General features: G+C 39.1%; 1 protein-coding gene across 6 annotated transcripts in view; it reads left to right on the top strand.

Moving 5' to 3' along the window:
• Positions 1 to 18,426, top strand: part of LOC128705274 (E3 SUMO-protein ligase PIAS2-like) — a 102,914-nt gene that overhangs the window by 57,843 nt on the left and 26,645 nt on the right. For 5 of the 6 annotated variants that reach the window (XM_070103730.1, XM_070103750.1, XM_070103737.1 and 2 more), the window contains exons 7-9: positions 172 to 409; positions 1,417 to 1,670; positions 10,727 to 11,371. In XM_070103730.1, coding sequence (XP_069959831.1) covers positions 172 to 409; positions 1,417 to 1,670; positions 10,727 to 11,371 — 1,137 coding nt within the window. The remainder of the gene's footprint in view (positions 1 to 171; positions 410 to 1,416; positions 1,671 to 10,726; positions 11,372 to 18,426) is intronic. The other variant, XM_070103731.1, reaches the window with a different exon arrangement.

Below are 18,426 nucleotides of genomic sequence, written 5' to 3'. Positions count from 1 at the left end.
ATTTTACACTTACTTGGCAGGACAGTAGTACCTCCCTGGATGGTTGCTGTCTACAACCTACTACTTTTAGTTGTTACACTTATATTATTAAAATACATAATGGCCTATAGATAGCAATGACAGTATTGACAATGATATTAAGAATTAATATTTGTTGTTGTTTATCCACAGTTAAAGAGAAGCTACAGGAGGACAATTCTGGTGATGAAATAGCCTCCACAACCCTTCATTGCTCTTTACTATGTCCTCTAGGTAAAGCTAGAATGAAGCTACCATGCCGAGCTTCCACATGTAGCCACTTTCAGTGCTTTGATGCTGTTATATATCTTCAAATGAATGAATGCAAACCTAAGTGGTTGTGTCCTGTTTGTTCACGACCAGCAGAGTATGACCACCTGCAGATTGATGGGTAAGGCAGCCAGATTTCTTTTTCTCAATAAAAGATTCAAATGTTCTGTAATTGAAGGAGTGTGAAGCAATGTATTACTTTATATAGAAGAAGAAGAGAGACAGAATGAAAAATTCATTAAAAGTGAATATAGATAGAGCTGTAGAATGATTGACTTGGGTCATAGGGAAACATGTATAGAAGTTAAGAGGAAGAGGGGGACACTTCATCCCTACTGATAGCTGTTTTTTAGCTACTCCTATTACAATGCTATATGATTTGCCTGCACTTTAACCTGTAAATGGTCCAAGCAGATCTACGTTCACATGTGTAGTGCTACAAGAGTAGATCTAAGTTTTTTTACATATTTTCAAATATAACAAAAAAAAAAAATTAGATCAAAGTTTTTTTACACATTTTCAAATGTAGAAAAACAAAAAGAAGATCTACTTTGTTTACATACTTTCAAATGTTAAAAAAATGTATATATACGTTTGGATCGTTTACGAGTTAAAGAAGAGGTTTGGGATATTGGCAGTTTGGAGGAATATGTTATAATCTTTACATATGCTTCTAAACTGTAGTATCTGAGTGCCTCTGCAAAAATAATGATTATGTATGAGTGAGGTGACAGTGCCTCGGTGGGAGATGGCCGACTTGTTGAAAAAAAAAATGATTACCTGTTTTATTTTCTTTTTTCAGAATTAATAATCTGTACACATTGTCACATTTATTTAATTGTATCTACCTTTTTCACATTTCTTCATCTTCACTCTCATTTGTACAAGCAGTTAGGAGAGCAATAATTATGATAACTTCATGTTTCTCAGTACGTACATATAAGCAAGTTTTTCATATTAGGATATCAAATTAGCAGATGGCATTGTTTTGAGAGAGATTTCTAAAATTAAAGATCTTTTCTCATCATTTTAAATTTCCTTCAGTGCAGTTATTATAATAGATTATATGACTAAACCTTATTACCATATGCTACCAACTTTTATTTTATTTAAAAAAATTTCCTACAGGTATTTCACATCAGTCTTAGAAAAAAATGTTGACACTGACAAAATAATACTGCTTGCTGATGGCAGCTGGAAACCGCTTGACCCTGCTGACAAGAGGGAATACCAGCTCGTTAATAGCATTTGTGATAATTCCACAGCTGAGGATTCAGAGCCTGCACACTATGACAAAACAGTCATTATAGATAGTGACGAGGATATTAGCAGTCATGAGTGTATGGAAGCAAATACACTGGAGGATAATCATGAAAGTATGGGTAAGACATATCATTACAGATGAATGGGTTTTATATGGGATCATAAATAGTCCAGCTATAGTCTCTTCTTTTATATTGTTTTTTATTAAAAGGGAAGATTAAGCTGTATTTTAAAAGTAATTAAGTATCCTCGAAGGAATACTCATAAGTGATTGAGAGAATATTTTGTTGTCTTTTAAGATTTTCGTTTAGAATGCCTGAGGAGATTGGCTTTCAAATTTTAAATTCTGGTGTATTGTAAATGCAGAAAAGTTCAAGTATATATTGGCATGTGCAGGTGCCTCTAGTCAGATTCATATAGAACAATCCTGATTTTGGTTTCTGCACAGTAGCTTTAGAAAGCCTTTTCTGATTAGCTTCAAGCTTTTAATATTAGTGTGTCTTACTTAGAAGAAGGTTGAGATTGTTATAGGAGTATACAGTGGACCCCTGCATAACGATTACCTCCGAATGCGACCAATTATGTAAGTGCATTTGTACGTGTATGTTTGGGGGTCTGAAATGGACTAATCTATTTCACAATATTTCTTATGGGAACAAATTCGGTCAGTACTGGCACCTGAACATACTTCTGGAGTGAAAAAATATCGTTAACCGGGGGTCCACTGTATAGGGGCCAACTCATTATTTCTAATAATCCTTTCAGGGTGGGGCCCGTAGTACTACAGCTTTGAAGTTTGGGTTGGCCATGTTCTGCGTAATGAGCTCAGCTCTCTCTCAGATAAGCTGTGAGCAGTAAATTTGGGCCTAGATATGAGAGAATGGGTCTGTGCAGTATGTGTGCACCATATAAAAAAAAATTGTTCAGCACCATTGCATAATGGGGGAAAACTGTGACCATGTTTTTGGTGTAATACAGCGACTTTGCAGTGTATTTTCATATGGCTTTTATGGTTGTATTCTCGTTTTTTTTATCTTATTTGATAGAATGGAAGATATATTACAGAAATAGATATGATTTTGATTAGTTTCTCGGCCGAAAGTAACTTGAAATTGAGCTCAAAGTAGCAAAAATGTTTGATTTTTGCTGATATTCCAGAGTACACAAGTTATGTCACTCGTCCAATACGCATGCAACTGGTCGGTCTGATACATGTTCACAAATATACTGACATTATTTATACAATTATTACAGTAATGCAGTATGCATAACAGTAAATCTTCTATTTTTTGTGTGAATAAAAATTCAAAATGGAAAGCAGGTTTAATATAAGAGAGGTCTGGGGATGTAAGTAATGAACAGAGGAAATTTTTTTTAGTGCCAGGAATGTCTTACATTGTTCTTATTCTGCACCGTATTTTTAAATTGGTAATTTTTTAATTTCGTGCAAAATTGGCCAAATTGATGATTTCAGATCACTTTATTGAGTAGTTGAAATAAGTACAGTGGAACCTCGAATATCGGCTGAAATCCGTTCCAGAAGGTCAGCCTAAATTCGAAAAGGCCTGAATTTGAAGGAATATTTCCCATAACCTGGGTAGTAGGTTGGTAGACAGCAACCGCCCAGGGAGGTACTACCGTCCTGCCAAGTGAGTGTAAAACGAAAGCCTGTAATTGTTTTACATGATGGTAGGATTACTGGTGTCCTTTTTTCTGTCTCATAAATATGCAAGATTTCAGGTATGTCTTGCTACTTCTACTTACACTTAGGTCACACTACACATACATGTACAAGCGTATATATACACACATACTCCTCTGGGTTTTCTGCTATTTTCTTTCTAGTTCTTGTTTAATTCCTCTTATCTCCATGGGGAAGTGGAACAGAATTCTTCCTCCGTAAGCCATGCGTGTTGTAAGAGGCGACTAAAATGCCGGGAGCAAGGGGTTAGTAACCCCTTCTCCTGTATAAATTACTAAATTTAAAAAAGAGAAACTTTTGTTTTTCTTTTTGGGCCACCCTGCCTCGGTGGGATACGGTCGGTTTGTTGAAAAAAAAAAAAAAAAGGATTGCTGGTGTCCTTTTTTCTGTCTCATAAACATGCAAGATTTCAGGTATGTCTTGCTACTTCTACTTACACTTAGGTCACACTACACATACATGTTTTTTTTTTTTTTTTCAACAAGTCGGCCGTCTCCCACCGAGGCAGGGTGACCCCAAAAAGAAAATACTTTCATCATCATTCAACACTTTCACCACACTCACACATTATCACTGTTTTTGCAGAGGTGCTCAGAATACAACAGTTTAGAAGCATATACATATAAAGATGCACAACATATCCCTACAAACTGCCAATATCCCAAACCCCTCCTTTAAGTGCAGGCATTGTACTTCCCATTTCCAGGACTCAAGTCTGACTATATGAAAATAACCGGTTTCCCTGAATCCCTTCAATAAATATTACCCTGCTCACACTCCAACAGATCGTCAGGTCCCAAGTACTATTCGTCTCCATTCACTCCTATCTAACACGCTCACGCACGCTTGCTGGAAGTCCAAGCCCCTCGCCCACAAAACCCCCTTTACCCCCTCTCTCCAACCCTTTCGAGGACGACCCCTACCCCGCCTTCCTTCCCCTATAGATTTATATGCTTTCCATGTCATTCTACTTTGATCCATTCTCTCTAAATGACCAAACCACCTCAACAACCCCTCTTCTGCCCTCTGACTAATACTTTTATTAACTCCACACCTTTTCCTAATTTCCACACTCCGAATTTTCTGCATAATATTTACACCACACATTGCCCTTAAACAGGACATCTCCACTGCCTCCAACCGCCTCCTCGCTGCTGCATTTACCACCCAAGCTTCACACCCATATAAGAGTGTTGGTACTACTATACTTTCATACATTCCCTTCTTTGCCTCCATAGATAACGTTTTTTGACTCCACATATACCTCAATGCACCACTCACCTTTTTTCCCTCATCAATTCTATGATTAACCTCATCCTTCATAAATCCATCTGCCGACACGTCAACTCCCAAGTATCTGAAAACATTCACTTCTTCCATACTCCTCCTCCCCAATTTGATATCCAATTTTTCTTTGTCTAAATCATTTGATACCCTCATCACCTTACTCTTTTCTATGTTCACTTTCAACTTTCTACCTTTACACACATTCTCAAACTCATTCACTAACCTTTGCAATTTTTCTTTAGAATCTCCCATAAGCACAGTATCATCAGCAAAAAGTAACTGTGTCAATTCCCATTTTGAATTTGATTCCCCAAAATTTAATCCCACCCCTCTCCCGAACACCTTAGCATTTACTTCCTTTACAACCCCATCTATAAATATATTAAACAACCATGGTGACATTACACATCCCTGTCTAAGACCTACTTTTACCGGGAAGTATTCTCCCTCTCTTCTACACACCCTAACCTGAGCCTCACTATCCTCATAAAAACTCTTTACAGCATTTAATAACTTACCACCTATTCCATATACTTGCAACATCTGCCACATTGCTCCTCTATCCACTCTATCATATGTGTGTATATATACACACACCCCTCTGGGTTTTCTGATATTTTCTTACTTGTTCTTACCTCCATGGGGAAGTGGAACAGAATTCTTCCTCCGTAAGCCATGCGTGTTGTAAGAGGCGACTAAAATGCCGGGAGGAAGGGGCTAGTAACCCCTTCTCCTTTATAAATTACTAAATTTAAAAAAGAGAAACTTTTTTTTTGGGGGGGCCACCGTGCCTCGGTGGGATACGGCTTGTTTGTTGAAAGAAAGAAGAAAGATTTCCCATAAAAATTAATGTAAGTACAATTAATCCGTTCCAGACACCCAAAAATAATAAAAAAAATACATATTGTAAAGTTTAACTATAGTTTTACATACTCAAAACAATGACAGTTACATATAAATGAACATTTAAATCAGTATTACATACCTGTATTGAAGACTCTTGTTGGCGTGTGGAAGACAGGGAGGGGGGGGAGAGGGAGGAGAGGTTATTGTTTAAAAGGGGAATCTCCCTCTATAATGACTTCAGGTATCAAGTCCCTCTCTGGGCTTACTTCCCTTCTTTGTCTTTTAATGGCACTAGAACCAACTCGAAAGTCACTGGACCCCTGTCGCACAAAAAACTGTTCAGAGGTCTGTTTCTGGTGCCTCTTTAAGATTTACCTGAAGTGGGCCAAGGTTTTGTCACTGAACTTGTTGCAGATGTGGTTTGTTTCAGCTTGGTCAGGGTGATATTTCTCAGCAAAAGCTTGCAGCCTACTCCACATTGCACAAATCTCCTTAATCTCTGAAGAAGGCATGTCCTTCCCTCTCTTTTCCTCCTCCTCTGAAGCAAGGTCCTCAGCTGTGGTCTTTTGCTGTTCCAGTTGAAGGTCTTGCAGCTCTTCAGTGGTTAGCTCTTCCCTGTGGTCCTACACCAACTCTTCCACATCCTTGCCACTCATGTTCAACCCCATGGCCTTTCCCAAAGACACAGTAGATTGCACAACAGGTGTAGGGTCCTCAGGGTCAGCCTGAAACCCTTCAAAATCCTTCTGGAGGACACATTCTGGCTACAATTTTCTCCAAGAAGAGTTCAAAGTCCTGGAAGTCACTCCCTGCCAAGCCTTACCTAGTGGAGGATATTGAAGTGATTCCTCCAGAACTCTCTTAGGGTCAATTCAGTGTCCGAGGTCACTTCAAAGCACCTTTGAAACGCTGCTTTTGTGTAGAGTTTTTTTGAAGCTAAAAATGACTTGCTGGTTAATAGGCTGGATGAGAGGAGTAGCATTAGGAGGCAAGAACTTCATTGTTATAAAACTGAAATCCCTAGGCAATTGGTCTACCAAGTTTGGAGGATGAGAAGGAGCATTGTTCATTACCAGGAGACACCTGAGTGGCAATTTATTTTCCTGGAGGTATTTTTTCACACTCGGGCCAAACACTTCATGGACCCAGTCAATGAAAATTTGCCTCGTGACCCATGCCTTATGATTAGCTTTCCACATCACACACAGTTTACTCTTGACGACATTGTTTTTCTTGAACACACTGGGATTTTCAGTGTTACACCACTAAAGGCTTCACTTTGAAATTTCTACTAGCATTATCACAGAACAAAAGAGTTAGCCTATCCTTCATAGGCTTGTGTCCTGGCAATGCCTTTTCCTCCTGCATGATGTAGGTCCTCTTTGGAATTTTCTTCCAAAAGAGGCCTGTTTTGCCACAATTGAACACTTGTAGGGGTGGAATTCTTCAGTCTCTACGTACCCCTTGAATTCCTGCACAAATTTTTCAGCCGCATGTTTGTCTGAACTTGCAGTCTCACCATGCCTTACGACACTGTGTATGCCACTACACTTCTTAAATCTGTCAAACCAGCCTCTGCTGGCCTTAAATTCACTAACATCAACGCTAGTTCTAGGCATTTTCTTTATGAAATCCGCATGCAACTACCTGCCTTTTCACAAATGATCGTCTCTGAAATACTATCTCCTGCTAACTGTTTTTCGCTGATCCACAACTACTACTACTTCTCCACATCTTCCATTGTTTGTGATCTCTTTTTTGTTAACATGTTTACCCCTTTCACCACATCAGCTTCCTTGATTTTTTCTTTCTTTGCCAGGACAGAAGTGATTGTTGATTTGTTTTTGCCATACATCCTGGCAAGCTGGAGCACACGCACACCACTCTCGTATTTTTCTACAATTTCTTTCTTCAATTCTATCGTGTTTCTCACTTTCTTTACCAAAGGGCTGGCACTCTGAACTTTCTTTGGGCCCATGGTGGCTTATTTCACAGTCACACTTAATAAACAAGCATAAAAACCAATGGATTTTAAGGAAATGTTTGGATAAAAGCGCGGAGTATATGCTCACTCACCGAGAGACACAGAGAGACTGACTCACCTACGCACAGCGTCACAGTGGGAGGCGGGCTGATGCGTCTAATATGGCCAATTTGTGAGGCACTGGCCAAAACACTGAGCAAAATTTCGACCCAAAACTGGCCTAAATACAATTCGGCTGATACCTGCAGCGGCCAATATTCAGGGTTCCACTGTAAATGGGTGGTTTCTTGTACTCAGTTGATAGAATAGAAAGAATACTAGTGAAATAACTGTGTTTGGGCAACTGGAACATTGAAATTAGCTGAAAATAGGGCTTAAAGTGGCGAAATCACTGATGTGTAAATATCACCAAGACTGCTAACTTTGCAGCAAGAGTGTAATTCCATGAGTTTTCCATCAGATTTTGTACTTTTGGTTTCATTACCTTTGGAACAAGATTATCATTTAATTTTTTTTCCTTTGACCTTGAGAACAAGTTTGAAATCAGGGGGGTCTCGACCCTGAAAGGGTTAAAAATGGTGCAATATTTACTTGAAATAACTTTAGTGTGCCACTTAATGGCTTCAGTTTTTAATAACTGATGCATCGTATAGATAGGATGGCACCCATTGAGTTTAGGCTATGTTTTTATTGAGGTACTATAATTGAAATCTGGGTTTTTATATGATAGTTTGTGTATCTCATCTGATAAGCTTCAAACCTTCAGTGCTAATGTATTTTACTTAGAGGTAAACTATACTATTAATTTGTGTTCATTAAGGTAGAGGAGACAGCTTTTTTAATACAGTAAAACCTCTCATTAACAGACTAAGTAGGGGAGGGGGTGTACGAATGTCCAGTTGTCTTTGAAGTGGTGAACTAAGTTTGCTGATGCAGTAGGCAACTGGACACTAAAAATACTGGTACTGTAACCTACAGTACCAGTATTACAGTATAGTACTGTACTGTACAGTAATTTCATTATTCTGTGTAATTTACAGTAATTTTACTCATCTTTCATGATAGAGAGATGAGGGATAAACTGCTGTGATCGATAATGGTGGCTCAGACTAACATTTGTTCGAATCAGAGGAGCTCTGAAGCTCTCCTAGTGAAATAATGTAGATGGCTGAGATGATGTAGGTGGCTGAAAAGATGTAGATGACAGAGAAGCTGTTAGATGGCTGAGAAGATGTAGATGCCTGAGATGATGTAGGTGGCTGAGCAGAGAAGCTATAATGGTTGAAAATTGTTGAAAGAGGAACAGGTTTAAAGATTATATCCAGCTTTAATGGCATACCATGTTGATGATGGCACCTTACGATACACTCTAAGAATTCATAAGCATGGATAATGGACCTTTACTTCACTTTTGTCAGAGGTGTCAATGTACCTGATGAAAACATTAATTGACAGCTTTGGTGGCCTTTCAATCTCTTCTTTGTCATCATCATTGCTGCATTGTTCTTCTATGCCAAGACACTTCTGTTCTTTCTGCATCACTCAACATTTGGTAACCAGGATCACCATCATTTTCTTATATCCATGCCATTCCATCTTTCTCTATAACTTCTGTTTCTCCCACCTTCTGAAGGATACCATGAAATCACTGGCATCAAACCATTCCATGTACAACTCAGTATCGTGGTTATATAAAAAAAAACTTACAAACATTGTCTGATGTTGTCCTTTTCAGTTCCTTTTATGATACTGCAAGGTTGAAGATGGCAGACTTTGGGTTATACTTTTTGATGTTCTCCATCATACATAGGCCTCTGGTGTCTTTAAATCTTCATCCTTCTCCATCTCTAGTAGTACTTCACCTATGTACTTAGACTTGTACAATCTCTTGCAGACTTCAGTAACCCCCCTTCCTCTGATCCATAGGTTGAATTAGGGAGGTGGTATTAAGGGGAAGAAACATGGCATTAATTGTACCATCTGTGCTGCATAAATTTCAGCCCATGGGTAAGCAGAAGAGCCTTGACATCCTCAGGATCTAGTTTAAGGACCACTAGCTAGTACTTATGTATTTCAGGGACGAAATGTGCAAAAAAACAGTCGTCAAATACATCCATGTCAAACCAGGTTTTCTTATCCTTGCAATAATTTAGTAGCAACTCATTCATGAAATCCTTTAAAGCATAAGGCCATTCTTATTTGCCTGTGACTCTCAGTTTCAAATGGTGAGAACCATCAACATTAGCACAGCATATTACTGAGAAGTGGTCTTTGCTGAGCTTATGGCCTGATATTCTGTCTTCATGCTAAAAGGCTAGTGTGTTGGAGGAGAATGAATGCCAAAAGAGACCAGTCTCATCAGCATTATACAGTTGAGATAAGAGTTTCTCACTGTCAGATTATTTAACATTTAGTCTGAACTGGTCAACTTTGTGGTCCACTTCCAGCCTCGCCATAAGTCTTCATGTTACTCAAGCCGTGATGATTTACAGAAATGCCAAAGTCAACCATTACTTTCTTGAAATTCTACATTTATATGCTTTGCTAGCTTATGAGCAGCAGAGTGAAGATCAGCACCACAAACATTGACACTAACATAACATTGCTGAATATTCCATTTCTGCACTGCTTCTTCAAGCCTTGTTTTCATGGGTTGTTTTCATATGCTTTCTAGGGTTAATTGTTGAACATTTATGGCTAGCATCTACACTAAACTTAAGAGCATAGACTGTAAGTTTGTTCTTTCTTCTACAGATATCAAACACTGTTTCTTAACACCATATTTTTCACATACCTGTGCCGCTGAGATGCCATATTCAACTTTATTTATTCAAGTTTTTTCTTAATATTGAGAAACACATGTTATCTCTTGCTTCCTCCACTTGCTTTAGAAGCCATTGTTTACTTAATATGTTAATAAAGTCAAACAAAATGCTCTAAATCCAGGGAAAATGAGAGTCTGAATGACGAGTGTATGAGTGAGTGAACACAAACAATAAAACTGGCACAGGTGGACAACAATTCAGTGAGCAACAAAAATGGACAGGTCCTGGACTTGGCTACTTTGGCCAGTACCAGATGATCTTCAGAGTTAGCAAACTTGGTGCAGTACTTAAGAAGACAACTGGATACTTTCATTAAGGACAAAATGCGGAATTACAGACCATTGTCCAATAATTGTTTGGCTGGCAAGTTTTTTGTCCAAAATTGCCAAAAATCTATTAATGAGAGATTTTACTTTATGTAGATACTCTTCTTGGATCATGCAGTGATTGAAACAGATATGCAGTAGTATTTTCAATGTACTGATTGTATATTATTGGTTGTGATAGTTTTTCAATGTTTTTATCTTTCAGTTCATGGCAGGGGTACTGCCACAACACCTGAATGCTCATCAGTGGAAACAATCACCCTGAGTGATGATGAATCACTCTCCTCAAGTTCCCAAGCTACTTATCAGAGTGATGGGGTCAGCAGTAAAGCCCAGACACCCCTAGTGGGAACTGTAAGATCCACTTCTGGAATATTCCAGTCACCTAACTTCCATGAAACTCCTGAATCATTTTCCTCTACATCTCAGGCATTGAACTCTTCCACTCCCAATATTTTCTCTTTTTCCATTGCTCAGCTGTTTACCTCTTCAACTCCACAGCGTTCTGGATGCAGAAAGATGAGGCCATTATTGGCCTCTGTACCTAAAAGGAAATCTAAAAGGATTAGACAGGACATGACGAATGCTAACAGAAATAACTCCCTCAGCAACTTGAGCATTAGCAGTGGAAATATTAGCAGACACAGCTGTACAGTTAGTGGTGAAAACAGTGTGAGCAGCACTTTAGATAACAGTGAAAGTAGTGGCCTAAATGTCATTACAAATAGCAGTGAAAACAGGACCATAAATAGCAGTAGTGAAGAGGGTTTTGTTTTCACAATAAACAGTTCCACCACTTCCTTAGTAGAAGACATTTCTGGAGCATCATTTATTCCCCTTACAGTGCCTGGTAAGTTACCATTACTATTTTCTTTATACAGTCAAGGCTTAAAGCTAGTAGAATTTGTAGGAGCATTTACTAATAAAAAATCATTATTGATTATAATATATTTGTCAAATACTGTATGATTATGTTGTCATTGTGTAAATATATAAGAAAGGCTGACTCAATAGTAAGATTGTCCATTGGGTATCTACATTTTAAGATGAGGTATTTTTTTAACCCCTTCAGGGTCCAAGGCCAAGAATTTTCAAAAAAAAAAATTTGTTATTTTTTCTTATGAAATGATAGAGAATCTTTTTGTGAAGGTAATAAAACAAAAAGTATGAAATTTGATGGAAAACTGACGAAATTATGCTCTCACAAATTTTGATGTATCAGCGATATTTACGAATCGGCGATTTTGCCGACTTTGACTCCCATTTTAGACTAATTACATTATTCCAGTCAACCAAATTCTTAGCTATTTCACTAGTATTACTTCTATTCTATCGATTGAGCACAAGAAATCGCCAAGTCAACTGTTTCAACTACAAATTAAAGTGATCGGAAATTGTTAATTTGGCCAATTTAACACAAACTTCAAAATATTCCAATTTCAAAATAGGGTCCAGAATAAACAATGTAGGTATTCCTGGAACTAAACTAACATTTCCTCTGTTCATTAGTTACATTTTGAGACTTTACAAATAAATTCCATTTTGATTTTTTATTCACATAATGAATTTTTATTCACACCAAAAAATAGAAGATTTACTGTTATGCAATACTGTAATAATTGTATAAATATCATCACCATATTTGTGAATGCACATTAGACCCACCAGCTGGCGTGTATTAGACGTGTGAGGTCGTTTGTTTACTCTTGAATATCGGCAAAAATTTAACATTTCTGCTACTTTGAGCTCAGTTTCAAGCCATTTCTAGTGCTAAAACCAATCAAAATCATCTCTATTTCTGTAATATGTCTTCCATTCTATCAAATGAGACCAAGAAATCACAAATACAACTATAAAAAACATTCGAAAAAACACTGCAAAGTCGCTGTTTTAATCGAAAAATCATGATTTCAGTTTTTTTTCTCTCATTATACACAGTGTGCTGCAGGATCTGTTTTATGTGGTGCACACATACCACATAGATGTATTATCGTAGGGGTTCTTAAATGGAGATATTGAGGGTTGAAGGTAGACACACTTGTTGGATGGTTACGATATATTGTCAGACTGAGATGATGGGAACTGGAGCCCAGTGCCTTGCCTGTCTTCGCCTGGGTGTCTACGCCGAGTGAGGGGGAGGCAGAGGTACGAGCCTACACATGCGCATCCCGTGACGTCACACAAAGTCACAGGCCTACAAGGAATCTCCTATCTAAAGCACATGGATGATACTAATATGCTATGCTATATATGTAACAGGGATCAGCAACTATGCTGACAGCTCGGTCATGTTACGTATGTCGTCTCGACATACACTACTATCTATAGGCTGAACAGGCAGGCGGATCTGGGCTGATTCTATACAATAACAAATTCATATACATATATATAACTTAGAACTAATGGATGGTATCATAATGGATGTTACAACATGAGTTTTACGTAATGGGTGTTAACGTAATCACTTTTAACGTAATGAGATTTTTAACGTAATGCATTACAAAATATGAAAAATCATTGTACAATATGGATGGCATTGATCGATCGATCTGTATTCATGCATTCTACGGATTCTGAGGAAGAATAAATATATATATATACAAGGTGAAATTAACAGCAAAGGCATCTGGTGCGCACTCAGACTATTACTGTCAATTCTCAGAATACGGAGGGAACGAGAACACGAAAAAAAAAATATTTCTGAAAACTAATCAGTTAATAACAAACAGTTGACAATTTACTTCATCTCAAACATCTAGTTATACAGACTGTGTACATTTAAACCCAATTCTGCGAGGGTGAGGTTTACATATGTAGAATGGTAATCATCCCTGGGAGGATCGAATTCCTCTGCAATGGCTAACACATGCCCCGACTGAGGGAGATCTGAACGAGTATCTACAAAAGATACTTGTGGATTTCTCAATACTTGCCGAGTACGCAAGGAGTAACGACATTCAGGTTGGTTATCTGACTGAGTATCTGTGGTAGAGGGTACAGAGTCAAGAGGATTTTCAGCATCTGTCATATTAGTCTGGGTAGCAATATCATCAACATCGCATACCAATTTCATATGATCTAAGTGCGATTCTTTGTACTTGCCCGTACTAATTTCTCTAACCTTATACTTATTACCAGAGATATGTTCTACAACTCGATAAGGTCCGACAAACTTTTGATCGAGCTTAGGCATTTCGGATGTTTTGTTGAAATTTGTCAGCATTACTCTTGAACCTACTTTGACTTTTGACGGCTTAGCACGGCTATTAGTTACTCTAGTAAATTCTGCTGTTGATTTATGAAGTGTTTCATGGATTCTTCTAAAAACACTCTGAGCCATGCTGGTACGAGTTGCTACGAAATCATCAGGGTTGTAATTAGGTTTCGGAGTGGAATATAACAACTCATAGGGTAAATGCTTGTCTACACCATACAATGCATAATGTGGAGTATCACCTATGGAAGCATTGTAAGCAGAATTTATGGCACATTGAACATCTGGTATGACTTCATCCCAAGTTTCACTATTGGGGTTGATAGTGGCTCTCAGGACATCAAGTACTTTTTTATTGGTTCTTTCGGCTAACCCATTGCTACCAGGATGATGAGGAACAATGGTGGATTTAGAGATCTTGTATAAAGTACACAAATTTTCAAGAATCTCATTACAGAATTCACCTCCATTATCTGTTACTAAGGACTTTGGGGTGGTATGCCTGCAGATAATGCGTTCTTTAAACGCTTTAGCTACTGTCTCTGCAGTCTTATCTGCAATCGGAACTAACTCACAATATCTGGTGAAATGGTCTACCATAAACACAGATGTTTGTTGCCGTGGAGGGAACATTTAAAATTGGTTAACAAATCAAGGGCAACTCTTTCCCATGGTTCGCTAGTGGTTGGGTACACTTGGATTGGATTAGGACCATTGACATTTCCTTTATGTTGCATGCAGACACTACATTTCTTAACATACTCGGAAATGTCAGTTGCCATACGTGGCCAAAAGTATTTCATTCTGGCTTGTTTCACAGAACGATCCATACCAGGGTGTGCAACACCTGGTGCATCATGAACTAGCTGTAGAGCTACGTTCACTAGTGACTGTGGAATTACTAACTGGTAAACTCTTCTGCTTGGAGTACCCAACTCGGCTGTTCGATACATTAATTCTTGGCTCATTACAAAGTCACTAATGGGTGCTGGTGGCTTCACAGTAAGAAGATCTTCCTGGAGCAGGAATCGAATCACACCAGACCACATGGGATCTGTTCTTTGGGCAGTTTTGACATCCTCGACAGTAAATGGAGGATCTGCAGTAACTACACTAACGTGTCGCGATAAAGCATCTGCGACTACATTCGACTTGCCAGGTAAATGTTCAAAAGTGGGATTGAACTCTTGGATAGTCAAGGTCCATCTGGCTAACCTTCCAGTAGGCTGTTTGTTCTGGAATAAAGGTATCAGTGGCGCATGGTCTGTCAAGACATGAACAGGGTACTGGTAAATAATGTCTCGAAAGTGCTTTAACCCTTTGAGGGTTTTCGTCGTACTAGTACGTCTTACGCGTAGGGGTTTTTGACGTACTAGTACGCATAAATTCTAGCGGCCTCAAATCTCGCGCGAAAAGGCTGATAGGCCTAGGTGTGAGAGAATGGGTCTGCGTGGTCAGTGTGCGCGGTAGAAAAAAAATCTGGGACCCAGTGGTGCATTGTGGGAATGCCCTCTTAGTAAACAATGTCCACCATGCCTCGCGGTAAGAAGCTCCTCACTCCTCGGCGAATTGGGACACTTTTGTTCCCCAGTGACAGTTCTAATAGTGATGGAAGCGCCAGTGAAGATGAGTTTCGTGGTTTTAGTGAGGTTTTGACCGAAACTAATGACCATAATATCGGTAATAGTGAAGAAAACCCAGACGACCCTCAGCCTTCCACCTCTGGTGCTGGGCCCTCGTGTTCACGTTCAGTTGTTCCAGAACCCAAGAGGAAACTTCTATTTTCCCAAATCCCAGACTCAGATGAGAGCATGGGTGATGATAGTGATAGTAAATATGAACTTCAAGCTCTTCAAACTAGTTCCAGTAGTGATAGTGAAGTGCAATATTCCCCAGTGAAGCGTCAGTATATACGACGATATATGCGCTCTGGAAGTGTGCCATATGTTATACCAAGGGGAAGGAGTGTATCTCGGAGTACATCCCGTGGCTGTACAACAGGAACAGACAGTGAAAATGACGAAGATACTGTTGCAATTGGGATGGAAAATGTGCGTGGTGGTAGTGGTGCCGGCGGTGAGGCACCAGCAGTGGGCCATGCTGCCACCCACGCTGCCAGCCACGCCGCTGCCTCAGCTGATCTAGAACAAAGGCCACCATCCCCCACTCCCCCACCACACCAGCCTCCACAACCACAACCTCCACAACCACAACCTCCACAACCACAACCTCCACAACCACAACCACCTGTCATTGTCCAGTACCCACCAGCAGACCGCACCTGGGATTGGCAGGAAGCTGTCAATTTTGTTCCAAATCCCCACCAGTTTGATGGCAGCCAAAGTGGAATACGGCCATCTTGTGCACTTGGGAACAATGCCACTGAACTGGAATGTTTCGAGTTATTCTTTGACGAACCACTGATGAAAAGTATTGTCATGGAAAGCAACACATACTGCGAGTACACCATGGCAAACACAATACTTTCACCAAAATCACGTCTACACCAATGGAAGGAGGCAACTGTGGCTGAGATGTATCTTTTCTTTGCCACAATAATGCTTATGCCACATGTGTATAAGCACAAAGTGAAATCATACTGGTCAACAGACCCCCTGATTGCAACACCAGGTTTCAGTGATATAATGCCAGTGAATCGATTTGTGCTAATGTTACGTATGCTTCACTTCTCAGATAAAACCAGGCCTGACAGAACTGACAGGTTATATAAGATTAGGAATGTGTTTGTGTATCTGAAACAGAAATTCAGTACTCATTTTTATCCCTTCAGGAAGCTTGTAATTGACGAGTCTTTGATTCTGTTCAAAGGAAGACTCTCTTTCAAGCAGTACATACCAAGCAAGAGGAAACGCTTTGGTATAAAGTTGTTTGTGCTTTGTGATTGTTACAGTGGTCTGGTATTGGATATTATTGTGTACACTGGAAGTTATACATTGCAAAATACCAGGAAGTTATTGGGCATCTCAGGTGATGTGGTTCGAACAATGATAGAACCATACCTTGGTAAGGGGCATATATTATATACAGATAACTGGTACACAAGCCCCTCACTCAGTGATTTTTTGCGAGTGAACATGACAGATGTGTGTGGCACAGTGCGTGCAAATCGAAAACATATGCCCAGGTTTGATGCTGGCACTCGCAGAGGTGAGGTGCAGGCGTTTGCTGCCAATGACATCATGGCATTTCGGTGGCATGACAAACGAGATGTCACACTGTTGTCATCAATTCACCCTAATGAAATGGCAGACAGTGGCAGGCAGCATAGAGAGAGAAATGAACCCATTCTAAAACCTGCAGCTGTGATTGATTACACCTTCAACATGCGTTCAGTGGACAAATGTGACATGCAGATTGGGTTTGCTGATTGTGTTCGCAAGAGTTATAAGTGGTACATCAAACTGTTTTTCCATCTTCTGGACATTTCCATGCTCAATGCTTATAATATGTATAAGATGAGCACCAGAAACAAACCACAGTACGGCGAATTCTGTTTGTCTGTCATCAGACAAATAGTATTCAAGTACCAAGGAAATGCACCTGCAATTGACCGCCCACCAAATTATCAACAACTACCTGCTCGTCTGAAGCATGGTGATCACTTCCTGGTAAAACTGCCTGCTACTGCTTTGAAGAAAAAGGCTCAGAAGAGGTGTTACGTCTGTTCACATACAAAAAAACGCCCACGACAACGCAGAGACACTCGTTTTATGTGTGAGGAGTGCAAAACTCCACTGTGCATGACACCATGTTTCAAAGAGTTCCACAGGCTGCAGAACTTCTAGAAACATGTCCTGTGACTGTATATGTGTATATAAAATATAGAAAAATAGTAATAAACAACATTTCATATTGTTTGTTTGTGTAAATATTTTCTGTAAACAAAATAATGACAACAGTGTTTACGCCCTTATTGTGTAGTATTGAAAAAGAAATAACTTACAAAATACTGATCATGTTGGCCTCAGAGGCCATAAAAGTTACTCAGAAAAAGAAAAATTGAAAAAAAATTGAAAATAGTACATAAAAAAGTAAATAGAAAAATACCGGGTGACGGCAGTCGGCGATGTTACCATATGTTGTTCAATTTTGGCAAATTTCACACCTCCATATCTCGGTAAGTATTGACGTTAAAATTTTTTTGTTTAGCCTATAATGTTTAGAAAAAAATACTCTATTTTTTCATAAGAAAAAATAATTTTTTTTTTTTTTGAAATTTGGCCGACCCTGAGAACGAGTTTCGGAGAGGGCCTGTCGACCCTCAAAGGGTTAAAGACCATACTATTGCTAAAGCTTCTTGCTCAGTTACTGTATAATTACGTTCAGCCTTCGTAAGGACTCGGCTAGCAAATGCAACTGCGTTGTACTTGCTATCAGTCTTCTGAGCTAGTACGGCACCTATGCCAATTGAACTAGCATCAGTTGTCAGATAGAAGGGCTTAGAAAAATCTGGAAATTTCAAAATTGGAGCAGATGTTAGATTTTCTTTTAGTGTCTGGAATGCTCTTTCTTGACAGAAGGTCCAAGCGAAAGGAGCATCTTTCTTAAGCAATTCAGTTAGTGGAGCAGCTATGGAAGAAAAATTGGCAATGAAAGATCTATAAAAACCTGCTAAGCCCACAAAGGATCTTACGGCATCAGCAGTTTTGGGAGTTGGAAAATTTAGTACT

The sequence above is a fragment of the Cherax quadricarinatus genome, chromosome 5 (genome assembly GCF_038502225.1).
Source record: "Cherax quadricarinatus isolate ZL_2023a chromosome 5, ASM3850222v1, whole genome shotgun sequence".
Taxonomy (NCBI): Eukaryota; Metazoa; Arthropoda; class Malacostraca; order Decapoda; family Parastacidae; genus Cherax; species Cherax quadricarinatus.
Note: the sequence above shows the minus strand (reverse complement) of the source record. Positions and strands in the feature narration are given on the sequence as shown.